The sequence below is a fragment of the Sprattus sprattus genome (assembly GCF_963457725.1).
Source record: "Sprattus sprattus genome assembly, chromosome: 9".
In the NCBI taxonomy this organism is placed as follows: Eukaryota; Metazoa; Chordata; class Actinopteri; order Clupeiformes; family Clupeidae; genus Sprattus; species Sprattus sprattus.
Genome location: NC_137928.1, coordinates 22,952,689 through 22,971,369, shown reverse-complemented (window position 1 = coordinate 22,971,369; position 18,681 = coordinate 22,952,689). Strand labels below are relative to the sequence as shown.

The 18,681-nt window shown below is 42.4% G+C and overlaps 2 protein-coding genes across 4 annotated transcripts in view; one reads left to right on the top strand and one right to left on the bottom strand.

Annotated features, from left to right (window-relative positions):
* The window catches only part of kcnab1a (potassium voltage-gated channel subfamily A regulatory beta subunit 1a), a gene marked incomplete at both ends in the record, with an annotated part of 65,510 nt that extends 52,497 nt beyond the window's left edge, over nt 1-13,013 (top strand). For 2 of the 3 annotated variants that reach the window (XM_080844267.1, XM_080844268.1), the window contains 8 exons: nt 3,319-3,362; nt 3,604-3,690; nt 7,554-7,639; nt 9,098-9,218; nt 10,767-10,861; nt 12,204-12,324; nt 12,726-12,814; nt 12,924-13,013. In XM_080844267.1, coding sequence (XP_080700393.1) covers nt 3,319-3,362; nt 3,604-3,690; nt 7,554-7,639; nt 9,098-9,218; nt 10,767-10,861; nt 12,204-12,324; nt 12,726-12,814; nt 12,924-13,013 — 733 coding nt within the window. The remainder of the gene's footprint in view (nt 1-3,318; nt 3,363-3,603; nt 3,691-7,553; nt 7,640-9,097; nt 9,219-10,766; nt 10,862-12,203; nt 12,325-12,725; nt 12,815-12,923) is intronic. The other variant, XM_080844269.1, reaches the window with a different exon arrangement.
* A 1,777-nt stretch (nt 13,014-14,790) lies between these two features.
* ssr3 (signal sequence receptor, gamma) lies at nt 14,791-16,943 on the bottom strand. The gene is made up of 5 exons (XM_080845355.1): nt 16,730-16,943; nt 16,063-16,189; nt 15,833-15,931; nt 15,352-15,483; nt 14,791-15,012 (listed from the first exon to the last, which is right to left on the bottom strand). Exons 1-5 carry the CDS (start codon nt 16,860-16,862, stop codon nt 14,946-14,948), a joined length of 558 nt encoding a protein of 185 aa, XP_080701481.1. The 5' UTR covers nt 16,863-16,943; the 3' UTR covers nt 14,791-14,945.
* Nucleotides 16,944-18,681: the final 1,738 nt, after the last annotated feature.

The window sequence follows — 18,681 nt, the reverse complement described above, 5'->3', positions numbered from 1 at the left end:
ACCTTAAACTTGGACTCCTGATCTCCCACACATATCTCAGTCTGTCTCAGTCTGCCTCAGTCTCCTGATCTCCCACACAGGTCTCAGTCTGTCTCAGTCTCCTGATCTCCCACACAGGTCTCAGGGCCTGATTTACTAACATTACGACCGCAGCTTAATCTGCGCCTTTGCCAAGGCGCACAATACTGCACAGTGTTTTTCCGCATTTTCCGTGGAATTTATCAATCAAGATCCACGCTGGGCACTCTGTGCTTACTCCGCCCTTTAGGGCCTGATTTACTAACTTTGCGACCGCAGCTTAATCTGCGCCTTTGCCAAAGCCCAATATACCGCACAGTGTTTTTCCGCATTTTCCGTGGTATTTATCAAACCAGATCCGCGCTGGGCAATCATTATTTAGCGCACCGTTAAAAGACGGGAGAAATCGCCTGCAAGTTACTGCCACCATGGAGATTCGAGGAAGAGAAAATGAAGGTTCAGCGAAGAGGAGATAGATATATTGGTTCACGTTCGCTCAATCACTGAACCTGATTCAATGTGCGCGCTGTTATATTGTTGTTCTGCCCGCCATCACCTACAGCGAGATGTTTAAAAGAACACGATTATAAAGAATATGCTATTGGTGGCATTAAGGCATAAACTGTCTATTATAACAATATAGATGTGAACTTGGTAGTGCTGTTTGTGGACTTCAGCTCAGCGTTCAACACCATCATCTCAGAAGTCCTCAGAAGTGGATCACAAACTTCCTGATAGACAGGAAGCAGCAAGTGAAGCTGGGTGAAACAACATCAAGCACCCGTGGTGCGGTCGCAACAATCTGGAGCTTAACACGCTCAAAACTGTAGAGATTACAGTGGACTTCAGGAGGAGCCCCCCAGCACTGCCCCCCCTCACCATGCTCAACAGTACTGTGTTGGCTGTTGAATCCTTCAAGTTCCTGGGATCCACAATCTCCCGAGACCTGAAGTGGGAAATCAACATCAACACCATCATCAAGAAGGCCCAGCAGAGGATGTACTTCCTGCGCCAGCTTAGCTTGCTGATCCTATTCTACACAGCAGTCATTGAGTCTGTTCTTTGCACATCCATCACTGTCTGGTTTGGATCTGCAACCAAACTGGACAAGAACAGACTTCAACGGACTGTCAGGAATGCAGAAAGGATCATTGGTGCCAACCTGCCCACCATCCAAGACCTCTTCACAGCCAGAGTCAAGAAGCGGGCAGGAAAAATGCAGACCCCTCCCACCCTGGACACAACATGTTTCAACTCCTCCCCTCTGGTAGGTGCTACAGATCTCTGTTCGCCAAGACCTCGAAAACCAGAACAGTTTCTTCCCTCTTGCTTTCTCTCTCCTGAACAGCTAACCCTCTGTGGCACTGTAAAAATAACCAATGTAGAATTACCCCCGCAACCATATCTATTTATTTCACCCTTCCTGTATAACCCAATACCATATAGTATGTATTTATGCCTGCTCTTCCTGGACTCTCCACTTTGCACTGTTGTTTACATACTCCTTGGATATTTTTTTAAGACATATTGGATTGTTGACCATTGCACTGTTGTATTGTATTGTTTTGCACTGTTGTACTTATTTGCACTGTTGTATTGTTTTGTGTTGTGATGTATATATGTGTATTATGTGTAAGCACACTGAGAGCCACTGCACCAAGACAAATTCCTTGTTTGTGCAAACTAACTTGGCCAATAAAAGCTGATTCTGATTCTGATGTGTACATGGCGAGATTAATAATGTCTACAAGGGACATGTGTTCACTACAATATATCCCCACTTAAACAAATTAATTTACCAAGAAGCCAGGCCTCTCCAAAATCCCTGTTGCTCAATCTTGGATAGATGGCACTATTCCAGAAGATAAAACTGTCATGGACACATCCAGGGTATTTGGCTACCACGTTAGTAATGGTCATGTTGGCATCACATATGACCTGGACATTTATTGAATATGTGTGCTTTCTGTTTCGGTAAATGTGTTCGTGGATTGAAGGTGGGACTGTTTGGATGTGGGTGCAATCAATGGCTCCAGTTACGTTCGGAAAGTTTGCAATTAAAAAAAAAGTCCTGTTTGATGTCTCTAATTTCAGCTATGGCAGTGGGGAAATGTATTGACCAGTGCGCCGTAGCAATGCGTCGAGTACCTGGGTGAATATTTGGCTGAGTGAAGGCTGAGATATACCAACTGCTGATGCCATAACTGTTTGAAATTATCCGGATGCGAATATTTGCAATGTTGTCCGGAGTTGAACAACTGATGGAATGGAATGTGATCACCGGTTAGAGGGTTCGATGTCGTCTCTGATCTGGTTCAGTAATTGAAGTATTGCGCTTGCCAGGCAGTTTTAGTAAATACCACGCAATACATCATTAGGCGCACTTAACTTCTCTCCTCCCATATATTTGCGCCACACGCCCACGTTCCTTATACCCTCCCATCTCGGTGCGGCACATATCTACAAAGCGTTAATATGCGCCTCTACTCAAATGCGCCTCCTTTGTAAATACCGTTTTATGTTTACACCCGCTATTTTAGGCCTGAAATGGGCGCAATCCTGTTAGTAAATCAGGCCCTCAGTCTCCTAATCCCCCACACAGATCTCAGTCTGTCTCAGTCTCCTGATCCCCTACACAGGTCTCAGTCTGTCTCAGTCTCCTGATCTCCCACATAGGTCTCAGTCTGTCTCAGTCTGTCTCAGTCTCCTGATCTCCCACACAGGTCTCAGTCTGTCTCAGTATCCTGATCCCCCACACAGGTCTCAGTCTGTCTCAGTCTGTCTCAGTCTGTCTCAGTCTCCTGATCTCCTACACAAGTCTCAGTCTGTCTCAGTCTGTCTCAGTCTCCTGATCTCCCACACAGGTCTCAGTCTGTCTCAGTCTGTCTCAGTCTCCTGATCTCCCACACAGGTCTCAGTCTGTCTCAGTATCCTGATCCCCCACACAGGTCTCAGTCTGTCTCAGTCTGTCTCAGTCTGTCTCAGTCTCCTGATCTCCTACACAGGTCTCAGTCTGTCTCAGTCTGTCTCAGTCTGTCTCAGTCTCCTGATCTCCTACACAGGTCTCAGTCTGTCTCAGTCTGTCTCAGTCTGTCTCAGTCTCCTGATCCCCCACACAGGTCTCAGTCTGTCTCAGTCTGTCTCAGTCTCCTGATCCCCCACACAGGTCTCAGTCTGTCTCAGTCTGTCTCAGTCTCCTGATCCCCCACACAGATCTCAGTCTGTCTCAGTGTGGGAGATCCCCTTTCTTTCACCTGCTCTACTAATAGTATTTGTGTTGGTTTATCTTTTCTTGTACAGAGCAGAGACTGAGAGGGGTCTTTCAAGGAAGCACATTATTGAAGGTAAAGCACACACACACACACACACACACACACACACACACACACACACACACACACACACACACACACACACACACACACACACACACACACACACACACACACACACACACACACACACACACGCATACTAGGCCTTCATCATCAGCTTGAGGGAATTGTAATTTTTATCTCTTGAACACTTTGTTTTGCCAATATCTAGTATTTTCCACAAGACAATCATGTGAATGTGTCCTGACAGGTCTAAAGGGCTCGCTGCAGAGGTTGCAGCTGGAGTATGTGGATGTGGTTTTCGCCAACAGGCCAGACAGCAACACGCCCATGGAAGGTAAGTGAACTCAAAACAGAGGTGGCATGTACATGGAGCTGCGAGTCAGTTCTGGCATAACTCATCCTCCAATAGCCTCCTAGAGCGGCTTTAAGCTCAGCTCTGTGTATTACCCAGGAGGCACAGAAGCCTCTGAATGGCAGGCGAAGGGGAGCTGTTTCACTAACAGCCCAGCATGACTCTATCATCCGTCTCTGTGGGACTCGCTGGAGGATGTTAAAGTCCAGGTCTGGGATGGGACACCCAAATGCCAGCGGTGATCTGTCCCGCTGGTCTGGCCAGTGACCCTGTCATGGTGCCATAGGATCCTGCTTCTCTTCTGCCAGCTCAGGCCCTCCCATGATGCCAGAGTGCCAGGCTGATGAGTAATCAGGTCAGGGCCTACGTGCTGTACTCCACCACAGCAGGGGGAAGCACGCAGCATATTTGTGGCCTGAGTGAGAGAGAGAGAGAGAGAGAGAGAGAGAGAGAAATGTTCCCAGTGTTTGTCTTGTCTCTCACATGTTAGGGTGTTTGGTTATTGCCTTACTCTCAGTTTTGCTCTCATGTGTACACACACACACACACACACACACACACACACACACACACACACACACACACACACACACACACACACACACACACACACACACACATATATACACACACACACCCACACACACATTCACAATCCCTCTGCTTCTGTCTGATTTGTTTTCCCCCTCATTGTCTTCAGAATAATGTTTCCTGTAGCATAATAAAGACAAAATAAAACAAATAAAAATAAAAGTGATTTCATTACAATTTTTATCATAACGTACCTTTACCCTACATGTCTATTTACATATCACTAGATAGAAGTACTGCAGCATCAACCACCTCAGTACAATAATGAATACAAAACACAGAAGAGGGCAGTTGAGGACAGATCGATGATTATGTGATGTGCTGCTTGGTGTGAAATGGAGATTGGCACAATTGTACCACCCTTCTTAGGAGTGGCCCTCAGGGGGTCCCTGTCACTCCTGCCCAGTCATGGTGACCACACAGAGTGACCTGACCCAGTCTGCCATTCACTCGGCCACTCACCGAGCCGGCCTGAGGCAGAGGAGGGATCGTGGACCGCAGCCGCCCGCACCGCTAGCCACTGCACCACACAAAAGCAACTGCACTTAGCCAAAGCCATTACAATACACGGAGCCACAGAAATGCCATGATGCGACTGCCATTGAAAAGCACAGAGAGCCAGTCTGGGGCTGCGCTCTGCTGAACAAGGCCCTTTAGATGGTCCACTCACTCACCTGAAGCCACTTGTGATCCCAAAGATGTAAAATCAAATAGAAGTTGGTGTGTTTTAAATGTCATGTAGCCCCAGGTGAGGCATAGCCAGTGAGAGAGAGGGGTGGCGAGGGATGGATGAAGAGAGGGAGAGAGAGAGAGAGGGATGGTGAGGATGAATGAAGAGAGGAAGAACAGAGAGAGAGAAAGAGAGAGAGGGATTGTGGGGGATGGATGAAGAGAGAGGGAGAGATAGAGGGATAGATGGAGAGAAGGAGAGAGAGAGGGATGGCGAGGGATGGATGTTGAGAGAGGAAGAGGGATAGCAGAGAACAGAACACAAAGAGCCACAGCACAGCCGGAGGCAGTGGAAGATGTTTCTTAATGTTACTCTCACATTATTATCTTTGCTCATCCAAAACTTCAGCTTACGCAACAGAATGAACTATAATAGCATCTCTCTCATAGTCTTCTATGTATCTTCCATGTTTTAAACACAAACTGAAAAGCACACACACACACACACAAGGACACACAGAGAGACACAGATAGACGACAGACATGCACACACACACACACACACACAGACACAACCTGGCTTTGTGTGGTACGTTCAGTTAATCAGTTGTGACACAATCCTGGGGTTCATTGTGCTCCAGCTCTCCTGTTCCTTAGTGCTGCTCCTCCGTGCCAAAGGCTGCTCTTCTGTTTAAGACCACTCTTTATCCGTCTCTCTCGGACAGAGCTCTACTCTTTGAGGTCATTATGAGTGCTACATGTTTTCCCCTGTGCACAAAAACCATCCCAATTATCATTATCCTCTAGATGTTTGGTCATGACACAACACACAACTGTTTCCCAGGACCTCACACACTGTAAGATGAAAAGGGAGAGGATTACACAAAGGGCTGTAAAGAGCCAACTTTACAATCCCCAAATTTTAAGGAAAGCATGATGCATTTTACCCGTTTGCTAGTGTGGGCATAAAAGTGTATATATTATGTGCAACATCAAAGTTTGTGGTGTCTTGGCGGAGGTTTCAATTGTTTTGCCAGGATCTTTCTGTTTGCTAGACTCTGGTTAAGAGTCTCAATTCAGCCATTTAAGAGCTCTCTATTGTTAGTGTTTTGTAGGGAAAGAGAAATGAGCTCGGAGGCTAATTATGTAAAAACAGTAAAGAAATCCCACAACCATGCATGTAGTTTTCTCCAACACCAACAAAGCTGAGGGATTCTGACTAGCTACTTGTAAACTTTATCTTTCAGTTTTTTTATTACACTTTACTGTGTTATTGATTCCACATTCTGTTCGGAGTGATAATTCCCAAAATGGATTCAGATATGGGCTCTGGTCAGAAGAGAGTCAGGTCTTTCTCAGAGTCAGCTACTGACTGGACACTAACCAATGTCAGAGTGAGTGATGAGGACGATGAGAGTGGGAACTTTTTAGTTTGGTGCGTGAGAGGTCTAAATGAGAGGTCTAACTCAAGCAAAAAGGTTTAACTCCAACTTCTAAACCCAGCGTGAAAAACACATGGAACGCTGGTGTTAAAGATAAAAATACTCTGAGACAACATTGGACAAATATGGTCGTGGGTATTATTTCAACATGTTATATTTTTCATCCTTCACAGACAAAACTGGATTTTAATTGAATTTTATAGTCTCCAACCCACTGTATGAAACAACTGTTAAAAACTCTGTTAGTGGGGGTTGAGGGGCAATATGTATACCCTTTTCAACTGCGGATAATTTAATAATGCAGGTACCTCCACATCCTCTCTCATTCTCAGTGTAATGTTCACTATTTTTAGACAAACTTCAAAAGTTTCCTTCAGTCAGTTTTCCCCTCCGCCAGGTGTTCAGGCTTGAGTGACTCTCTCCATGTTAATCTGGTGTGTGTGGCGGGTGCAGGCGGTACAGTGCAGAGAGGCTGTGCAGTGAGCAAAAGTGCCGTGTCATCTCCCCTGATGCTCGTGTGCTGCATATTAAACACTCCTAGACAGCCTCACCGGGTGCGTCACCTCCACAAAGAACAGAGTCCCGCTACAGTCACTCTCCACACACTCACTGTCTGCAGCAAAGGCCGGGAGCCAGGGTCTTAGGCACCTCTGAATTAATGACTGGAGTTGAAGGCAATTTAAAGTGTGCTTTGTATCAGTTGTCAGGCACATTCGAACCAACCTTTTTTTAGAGTCTGGACTGGGATTGCTTATTTTGGCAGCTGTAGTTTTCGTAGAGCACAGTCCACTAACACAGTAGTTCAGTCCCTATCTGTCTGTAGTTTTGTGTTGACTGTGCCTCATTTTTCCAACCATCACTCAGTGTCTCCTCCACAAGTGACTCTTAGGCCTACATTCTCTGTGACTGAATTGATGGACTCCCAATTTCTTCCCTCATTTCTCTCACTCTCTTATTCCCTCACTCCATCTCTCCATTCTTCAGGAATTCTTAATCTTCTACCAAAATTTGAATCACTGTTCTCAATTTTAAATCTGCTGTCACTTCACTTTTGCACCAAATCACATTGGTCTGTCTTTTACTGCATACATTAAACACAGGATTAAACAACTGACAGCATCATTTGTGATTCTGTTTTCTCAGAGATTGTGAGAGCCATGACCTATGTCATCAATCAGGGTATGTCCATGTACTGGGGAACGTCACGATGGACAGCCATGGAAATTATGGTGAGTGGCCCATTCGAGTGAGAGTCTAGAGAGAGTGACATGCAACACTCATCCATGCAGCTGTACGTGTAAATGGTCTATTACACATATGCCAATAAAACTGTTAGATTGAGCGAATAACTCTGAAGGATATGCTGGCTTAATATACTTGGAGGCGCAGCTGTCAAAGCTGCTGGCAGTCTTGTCCAGGACTGATTGGACTTACATGTTTAGGTTTTTAAAAGCGAATAGAAAAAAGAGAGGAAGCTCAGACTGAGAACCTTTTTCTCCTGAGCACAGAGCTCTTGCCATGTTCTTGGAAGCATGAGGTGCGCTCAGCTTTCAGGCTAAAGTGCATCCTTACATAAAACTGGTAACTAGTATCAGCCTAACACTGAGCTTGAACTAAGCAACAAATTAACCCCACAACTCACAAGTCTTAGACACAGTCAGACAACATCAAGCTGATCTAATAGAATAGAGGAGCGCTCTGCTGCTGCTGCTGGGCTGAGATATCCCTGAACTGTGTCTGAGGCCCGCACTGAAGAGAGATCATCCATAATGTCTCAGAAGCTGCCTTGTCTGATGGGATCAGGCGGCATTCTGGTGCTCACAAAGGGAGTCCTGCGGCCGCTTTGATGCGGCACCAGCATCAGAGTCACCATTCATCCTGTGTGGAGCTGACTTTCATGATACATTATTTTCTAAATAAAGAAAGAGTCAGAGTAGAGCTGTTTTTTTTTTTTTTGGGGGGGGTGGGCGGGGGTGGGTGAGGGGAATAGGCAAGTCGCCAAACGTTCTCCACTGTCATCTATCTCTGTGCTCCATTTTTTTGTGAGTGTGTGTGTGAAGTTCTTCGTTTGCTTTGTTTTTGTGCCGGCTTTGCTTAGTCGCAGCGTATGCCATCTTCAATGGCTGCTAATTAGAACATGCCAGGGGCTTTGTGTGCATTAGCAAGACCAAAGTGGTGCAATTGAAACCACATTATTAATTCATGCTTATAAATGAGGGGTTTGGGTAGGCGCGTGGCAGGAGAAGAGTTTGGAGAGGCGATGCTCAGATACAACAACCTGTAATTTGTGCCCTGGCGAGGGCTTGCTCCACTTCCTGGTGTCACGCCGAATAGCGCAAACACAGCTTCGCAGCTTGGAGTGTGTACATGATATGACTGCATGTGGTAATTTCCTAGCTTGCAAGTAAATGATTGCCTGCCACATGTCTAGTCCTTGGGCACTGTGCTGCTGACATGCACCCACACATTTAAGTGCAAATAACAACACAGGCAAAATCATGGGCACATTCAAAAGAAACATAACCAGTTTAGAATGTAGTCTGGGGGGAGATATTTATATTGTTTTAGCCCAGAGAAATAACTCATGCATTTTTGTCTCATATGTATATAATTTTTTCCTTACCAATCCATTCTCTTTCTCTCTGTCTGTCTCTTTTCCTTCTTCAACTTCACTCGTTCCGCTCCAGGAGGCATACTCTGTGGCGAGACAGTTCAACCTCATCCCCCCAGTGTGTGAGCAGGCTGAGTATCATCTTTTCCAGAGGGAGAAGGTGGAGGTGCAGCTGCCTGAGCTCTACCATAAAATAGGCAGGTGTCAATCAATACTCCCCACTCCCTCTCCATCTCTCCTCACTGCGCACCCCACACCATCTGCTTGCTTTCAATCAAGGGACCCAATTCATTGTTTCCTTTTTTGATGCTGCAAATCCACAGTAGTTCTTTATAATATATGGGCCATTCTACCGAATTCGTGTAATATGCAGTCCCTCAACAATAAAAACTATTTACAAAACAATTAGGTATTTAGGCATAGATATTTAATTAGAAAATGTTATGGTCTATATAAACCCAATGCATTACATGAGATAGCTAAATATATACAAAATCATCATTTATAGGGTACTTTCTATTGGGAAGTAGCTGTCCCCAACCCTGACATCTAAATTTCAATGCCTTTAAATAACACTTTTCAATTTTTTTAGATTTTTTTCAATGATTTAATTTCAAAGATCTTTATGATTGGGTTGAAACAGAACTTGGAATATTTAGATTTATTGTGGGTTTAATTTTTAAATCAATTTACTATACTCAAAAAATCATGTCCCTAGTTTTCATGTCACTACCGAAACACAAGAGTTTTAGTTCATTGGCTGAGCCTGTGTTTTACCCACGACTCTGCATTTTTGACCATGCAGTGACACTGCATCTCTGTCCCTCATGGTTGAATAGTAAGTAGCTAAATCCCATAGTTTTTATATAAATGTGTTCCAAAGTCTGAAAATCGATGTGTAACCTTAAGAATTGTCACTACCGAAACGCATGTTTTCTTCAATTAAGTAAACCTTTTGGGGTTTCATGGAAAATCTTATGTTTGTATGTGTGTTCACCTCTTCAAAGATGTGTTTGCAAGCCGTGTGCTTGCTACAATTCTTTATTTACGCTTAAAGTTAGCTAGAATTGTCACTACCGAAACAGTCACTACCGAAACATATGGTCGTGACCAGATGATTTCGGTAGTGACAAAATGAAATGGTAAGTAGTTCAATCCCATAATTTTTTAATAAATGTGTTGTGTGGACTAAAGGGCGGCCCAGAGCACCTTTTGGATGATTTTGGAAAGAGAAATTAACATCCATCCAACAGTGCAGTCACTACCGAAACAGATAAATTGAACTTGAAAATTTGGTAAAAAATTAATTTCTATGGATTTCATTATGAAAACCTTCAAGAAGTATTTGTAAAAATACTCTTCAGAGAAGGGAAGGAAACACAATCTGAACAGGTCAATAATAATACTTTTTCACTATAGTAAATGTGATGTTTCGGAAGTGACAATTTTTGGAAGAGGAAAAACATTCCAACACATTCTGAAAATACAATATAAAACTTGACTGTTCTTTTACTAGATATGTGTACTTTAGATATGGTACAATATATATATGGACAAAGTTTTGGGAATAAACCATAAAAAAATTCAAAATATATCCGACATGACTTTGCATCAATTCGGTAGAATGGCCCATATATTCCTCTTCTAATCTCCTTTTAAAAGCTTTCTTAGGAACAGCAGTTATATGTTCTGAATTTGAGAATCATGTACAACTTTTTAAACTTGTGTTTCCTCTGTGGCTTCAGGGGTGGGGGCTATGACGTGGTCTCCCCTAGCCTGTGGCATCATTACTGGAAAGTATGAGAATGGCATCCCTGAAACCTCCAGGGCCTCCATGAAGGTATGGAGATTAAGTTTTATGTGACACAAGCCAATGAATGTGCCTTTCCTGGAATTCAGTGCCTGTATTCTCAAAGCATCTAATTGCTAAAAGTAGCTCCTTAACTTTATGGCCTAATTCACAAGTCCCTTAGCGCTCAAAGTGGCACTTAAGTCTGGGAGGACTTGAGAGAAATAGTAGAGAGGACTCCTAACCCAGTAAGACCAACTCTCAAATGATCGGAGAAAGGCTGTTTATAGCATTATACAAACAAATAAATACCGTCTCAATCCGAGGGGACACTTATAGAGCTTGTAAGGGACGCAATAGCCTACGTCACCGACCGAAACAACCCACTCAGTGCAAAATGGAATTATATGTAATGTTTTATTGTATAAATGAACTGTCATCATAAAGATGCATTTCACCGAAGACACTCTCGAATAGCGGTAGCGTATTCCACTTGGCCTATTATTTAATGTGTAGCATTATGTGTACCACGTATTTATTTATTTATTTTATCATTCTTTGCAGCAGGCAATGAAGCTCATGCCTCCTCGCCAAAACAGACCTGTCAATCATCATCCAATCGCCGAAGTAGTTGAAATACAGTTCGTCTCTCTCTTAGCTAAGGATGCTTTTCCTCAGTAAAAGTTGGTCTCTGGTGGCTTTGTAAATGCGATTTAGGAGAAAATTGTTAGGTAGAAACTTTTAGTGCGACATAAAAGTACTCTTAGTGGTAAGATGAAATGCTTGGTGAATATAGGTCCAGATGTCCAAGTTCACATTTATGACACAAGAATAATAAATAGACGTAGAGCACTGGTGTATTCTCTCAGGAAATCTGGAGCTTGCAGAACTTATTATTCTGAATGCCTCTGGGTGTAAATAATAGTTGCACCCTCTAATGCCTTGTGCAAAAAGATCCGTATCAGTGAATATATTGATGACAATGAATTAGTTATTCACTCCATCTGATCAATATCAACCTGTAACAAATCAAGGAAAACTAATAAAAAAATTTAGAGCAAAACTGGGCTCCTGATGTTAATTCATTGCCAGTTAGGATACAGGGAACTGTGGATAAGGGGAAATGTATTCTCCTGGACCATTCTTCTTATTTTCCTTCTATAATTTGTGAAGTGCAAGCTAATCTGAGTACATTTATTGGTTTAAGAGACTAGATATGCCATGTCTACTGAATATTATTCTCTAATGGGTGCCTAGTAAAAACTAATGAATAATGTATGTCTATGATATAGTTTCAATTCTAACATTTCAAGCCCGCACAGGTGATCCCGTTGACCAAGCATTGTTTTATTTTGTGTGTCATTTCTTTGCTTTTTTTCCCTCTGCTCCTCAGTCATACCAGTGGCTGAGGGATAAGATCGTGAGCGAAGACGGCAGGAAGCAACAGGCTAAACTGAAGGAGCTGGGTCACATTGCCGAGAAACTGGGCTGTACTCTTCCACAGCTGGCTGTGGGTAAGATGAAGAAACAGCACATTTCACCTGTGTCAGATTTGCTCTGGCGTATAGCTGCAATGCAGTTCCTTCCTTACCTGGAGCTAGATGATTTATCTACCAAGTGAGAGTTGCAGAATCAGCAGGCAGAAATAGTCACTTTAGAACAGCTGCAGGCCACAGCAGCCCAAATAAGCCTCTGAATCTGACCTGGTGCCGGTGTGGATCAGGGCTAAATCCATTCCAGAGTTAACTTCTGTCAGGGTACCTAGGCAATGTTCGCAGAAGCAGAGCATTCAGGCTTCCACAGTAAAGTACTGCTACCACCTAGTGGACATTACATGCTAGATCAGGTCTTGTTTGATCAGAGGTATTCTGAATGCATTATGCTAATAATAACGAAACTTTACTCTTCAATTCAGCCTGGTGTCTGAGGAATGAGGGAGTGAGCTCTGTGCTTCTTGGAACATCGAACCCTGAACAGCTTACAGAGAATCTGGGTGCCATACAGGTTAGTAGCCTAAGGTACACGCACTTAGTCTTTTGCATATCTAGAGAATGTCATGTGTAGCAGTCTTTTGCTAGCCTAAGAACATTACTGCATTCTCTCAAATTAACAGGTGCTTCCGAAAATGACTTCTCACGTGGTAACTGACATCGACCACATCCTAGGCAATCGACCTTACAGTAAGAAGGACTACCGTTCATAGGCTCTTCTGTGAGGCTGTGCGTCTTCTACTAAGACAAGTGACAGTGATAATGCAGCCAGTGTGGGACAAACGATTTACGTTGTGTCCCTACTGTCTACCCAGAGCCTGGCCTCCCTACAGGCCCCCCAGGGCTGGACATTTTAAACCCCCAAACCTGCATGCCTAAGCCGGATAGAATCTGAGTAACCTAGCCTGAATCTCAAACAAGCGTACCCCGAGAAAGAACACAGTCGCTGAGTAACAACACACAAGAAGAAGAAACATCCTTTATACACAGTTCAAGAACAGCACAACTGAGCTTATTAGCAACTGCTGTCCCATATTACTATTATGAAGTCCCCTGCAGGGCTGCAACGCAGTAGAGCTTTATAGGGGGTCGAATTTCAAGGAAGGTGGAATTGTGAAGCATGACGCCCTCCTCTGGTGGACCAGGGAACTGCATTCCACTCCTGTCTGAATGGGCGCCTGACTACTGTCTTCTGTTTGCACCTGCGAGGGAGAGCTATCCCTCTGCATTTTCTTATTTAGTGAAGCCACATCATTGACTGCTGACAGAATGCTGGTCTTATACCAGTTACTACCTGAAATCCCTCGAAGACCCAACGCAGACTCTTCTTGGGCTCATATGAAAATAGTGTGCATTGCAGATGGAGTCATTTCTGTATCTCTTTTCTATGTATTACTATAAGGGATGTAAAGGTTTTTGCGTGTGTAATATAAGCGAACTGACCTCAACCCATATTTCCTGACAACAGCCACAGTACTATAATCAGCTTATAAGGTAGGTACATTGCACAACTCCAGTGTGGCACAAGACATCCTTATGTTAACTTTCCGTGGGATCCTACACTCATTTGTTCCATTTACAGTTTTAAGGTACCTCAAGTTCTTGGTTGGAATGTTTTGAAGCCAAATTCTAAAGGAAACGGGTGGAAAAACACGACTGATATTTTTTGGCTTTTGTCTGAAAAGCTCCATCAATCAAGAGCTTTGGTTAATACTTAAGCATAAATCATTGTACAAAAACATTAGTCCAATCAACCTCTTACTCTCTTAGATGCTAAAATGTCTTTTTACAATAAAGACACTCCTGAGCAGGGCGAATAACATATATCTTTAAAATGAGTGAATATATAACTCATCATTTCAATCAAGCGACTGTCAAATTTCTTCCGAATCATCTAAATGAAAATTTGCGTTAGATATGAACGTCTGCAAACTGCATAGACCATCTGCAAACCCTGTTCTCAAGCATTCAATTGTTTGTACAGAACCCCAGCTTCATAACAAAGAACTACTCAAACAGTTCAGTTTTTTGCTTTCCCAATCCTCTCCTAATGAGTGCCTTTAACCAAACCCTACATGTACATAAAGCTTCTGTCAGTACTTCCTTACTAACCATAGGTTTTTAGAATCATAGTGATGTTAAATCTGTTTTCTATGGTTCAGAGTTAAAACGGTGTTTACAAGCCATTATATACTTGCATCAGGGTCTTTTCTCCATCATTATGCTTTTCCTTCTTGTCATAAAGCAGTGACTTATGTAAATATTTATAAATATATAAAGATAAATCCTGTATTTCGCTTGAAATAAAATGCATTATGCCAACACAGACTGGTAATGTGTGCATCTTCTTTTTGTAGCCATTTGTAGGTAGTCTTCAACATCATGAAGGGTCAAACACTGAGAGGACTGGTTCAGGCCCATTATCTTTAATTTGTATAAAAAGAGAATGGCGGAGATCAGAAAAAACCTCCACAGATGACATCATGAATTTCATGAAAATGCACAACAGAAATGATAATGTCCAGGCCACAGTCACATCATTGGCTTGCCCCAACCCCTTCCCAAACCATCCCACCTCATCCCCCAACTAGTTTTTCTTTTCCTCCTCTTGTGGTTCCAACTCTCCAGCTCGTTTGTTCATTCGCTCACTTCGATCCAGTGGACAACAGGGCAATGAGGCCAGACGAGGCACTAATGGACAGAATGTAGTTACTGTAGAGAGTCAAGGAGAAACACTGAAAGAAGGGCCTAGAACACTCTGCAAATACACTTTTCAATTTCTCAAACAAACATTTTAGACTACATTAGAAAAAAAGTCTAATTACACAATATATAGCTACTTCTACCAGGTAATGTAACCAACTTAAGACCTTTTCACCTATTACACCGAGTATCATATTGCCTTCCTACTCAAAATGAAGTATGGTATATCATTATAATCTCCTGAAGGGTGTTTCATGGCCTGAAGAATTTATTGTTTGTTGTTTATTATTATTATTATTATTATTATTATTATTATTATTATTATTAAAAGACCGGGTAAAAGGATACACAGTGGGGTTGAAGTTCCTGAGCAGGAAGAAGGAGGCCACGATGACCAATACCAGGAAGAGGGTGTTGTTGTAGAAGATGGAGAAGGTGGTGGCCTCATAATCTGCAACCTCATTTTTCTTCCACAGGATCCTAAAGGAGACAGTCAATACATTCAGGCTCCTCCCTCAACACACACAACATAAGATAACTCCCTCCTGCCCTCTGTCCCCTTTTCCCCCCAACTGGGCTGGAAATGTAAGCAAGAACTAAACAATAACGAACAAACTACAATCACTTCAATCTTTCCTTTCAAGTCTTTTACTTGCCTTTTAGTAACATATTAAAACTCTAGGCCAAATCTGATTCAACATATTAGTCTTTTAAAGCCATTAAATGGTCAATACAGACATTTTGATCAATATAGACCTTTGGCATATTACAGTTGATGCACAATGTTATCATTTGATAGTTAGCTTGCAATCAGGAGAGTTTAACTGACCTCTCATCCTTCTCTTTGCGGGACATCTTCCTGTTGTCAGCCTCAGACAGCTTGCGAGTCACCTCCTTGGAGACAGCATCCTCACGCTTCTGGGCAACCCTGAATATATATAATTAAGGCAATGACATTCATGCACTCACATAGAATCCTCACAACAGTAATAGAGCTCACACCACCAAACGAAACTTGAAAGTACAAGGCAACATGCTAGTAGACAGGAGAGTACTAACTTGTGCTTGAGAACAAATTTCACGTTTTTGTAGGCGAAGGCCACCAAGTATGTACTGACGAGAGTCATAACGCCGTACAGAACGGCAGACTGTACCAAGTCCATGTGCCAGATCCTCCAGAATAACCCTGGTGCAAGACAAAAATACAGTATAGTTAACTTGATACAGCCACAAATACTGTGGTTGACAGATAAAACGTTTGCTATAATCTGACCGCTATCAATCAAAGGCTTCTACTGATTGAGTAGCTAGCCAAGCCATTCATTCTAGGCGTCAACGTATTATATTGTAAATTAACATGATCATATGTTATTACAAATGAGTTATTTATTGTTAGAAAATGACAAGAGGAAACCTAAGTAACCTAATAGCCGCTAACATTGCATTACTTGTCCACGTAGGAACTACCAGTAAGTTATTTTCAACCAAGAATAACAGCTAGCTAGCTAACGTTAGCTGACCTGTACAACGTTGTCTAGGATTGTTGCATACATAGTCACAACTACGAATTGCTCATTTCACATGGTTTGTTTAGATTAACCTTAATTTAGCTGCCAGCACATATTCCTCATATGAAGGCTTATTGCTATGAAAGTAACTATCGCAACAGCACCACTGACATGTTGGCTGCCTATGCTACAGGCTAGTTAGCGTTGACGTTACTCACAAATGGGAATAGCTGAGACTATAAGGGCATTTCCGTAGAAAAGCGCTGTCGATTTTGCCGAGAGGTTTCTGCTGAAATCTTGAAGCAGAAGATCCTCCTCAGATTGCTGCTTGCTGCTGCCTTTAGGTGCCATTGCTTCGAGACTTCACCTGGTAGCGAACCTAGCTTTCAGTGCCGAAAAGCAAAGAGACTGACACGTATGTCCACAGATTGTATGAATCGCTCGGTTCCTAACGCCGCGTCAGCACAGACACGGAAGTCGTCACCAGTGACCGGAAGCCATTGTTTTTAGTTTTATTTTTTTTTCTCTCAAGCAATGTTCCTTAAATGTATACCACCATCTAGTGTAGTAGTGGTCAAAGCACCACTGAGACGGAATCAATAACGAAGTGTTTTCTGCAATTTTATGAAAAGATGAAAACAAAGATGATTCAATAAAAGAAAAAATGAGATAAAGAGACCACAGAGATCCCTCTTTTTTGGTAGCATTGAATTTGCAAGTATAGAACATGCATGCTGTTTTTTGGAAATAAATGTACATTGACACAGCCTGTATGAGAACAGAATGAAGTGAATACTGATACTTATTCACAAAACAACACAATTACAAAAACTTCTCAAAAGACCTGATCATTTCAGTATTGATAGCAAAATTACAAACATGTTTTTTCATACCATCTACATGAATAAAGCTTGTAAAAATGTTTGTCTGCTAAGCATAAGGAACCACCGTGATGAAACAGTTTGCCTTTTAGGCTAATTATGTTATGAAATATGAAAGTGCAGAAATAAATAGCCTTTATTTTATATGATACATCTTATGCTGAACAACCTAACAACAACGAGAGTAATACAAAATGGAGCATCACAACTGTAATGCATACCACCATAACTTCAGCCGTAAATCTCTAAGACTGTTTCAGAGGTACCCCAAGGTCATTGTGCCAAACAGCATGGAAGCAAGCTCACTGAGCAACACACTTGCACACAGGGTTGGGGGGGATTTACCCCCCATCTGGTTTTTACATCCCCACCTCAGCTGGATGAATTTCATATATGGGGGGGATAACCCTCAATTATTAAAAAAAAACTATGAAAAAACAGACAGGTTGTGACAGCGTTTTCTTACACTTGCTTACATCGCTGGCACTAACGTTCGGTTTCAGTATTTCAACGTGAATGAGAGGGAGCACAAGAACTGAGCGTCTAGCAGCGATTATCATATCATGATAGACATATATGATGCATGTATATGAAGAGAATTAGGCCTATGTATTGCTTGTTTGTTTTTTTTTCTCATGATAAAAAAAAAAACATCCCCCCCTCTGGTTTTTGGACAAATCGCACCCTGCTTGCACACATGCATAGGAAGAGTGACAACCTGGCACAAGCTAGACTTTAAGTCTGGCTTCATAATACACAGTCCTACATTGGTACACTGGTACAGTGTCACATGCCTAACACAATTAGCAAAATTAAGTTAAAAATATTTATTATTGAGATATAATATCAGTATCTATAAAACTTGATATAAAAACCATTGAATTACAACAGTGTAGACCCATGAGTAAAGAAATGCATGGCAGAATTATGGCACATGTAATTTGTATTCAATATTTAAAACGTTATGGCTGACCTTTTGAATAAAAAAAAGAGACTGTGTAATGTGGCATGGCGTTTATGAAGGAGGCACAGTAACTTACAATAGCTCTTTGGTTCTCTCTGCTACCTTGCATGGCAAACCTGTGCCATGGTAAGTCATCCCTTGACATTGCATGTGTTCCCTGTAGGGAGAAAAGGCCGGAAGACCTCAAGCCTTCCAGGCAGCTGTTTTTGCCACTGCCATGAGAAATAAAATACTACAGATGAGCTAGCGTGATGAACCCTCCAAATGGTTAGGGCTTAAGCATTAAATATGCACTACAGCAAAGGACATGTGGTCATATAGCCAT

Excerpts from the sequence above, each read along its gene's own strand:
- ssr3 (XM_080845355.1), bottom strand. The coding sequence starts at position 16,862 with ATGGCACCTAAAGGCAGCAGCAAGCAGCAATCTGAGGAGGATCTTCTG. Across the intron at positions 15,932-16,062 it reads AAATTTGTTCTCAAGCACAA|GGTTGCCCAGAAGCGTGAGG; the intron begins GTTAGTACTCTC and ends ATATATATTCAG. Across the intron at positions 15,013-15,351 it reads AGGAACTTCAACCCCACTGT|TAACTACATTCTGTCCATTA; the intron begins GTATCCTTTTAC and ends GACTCTCTACAG.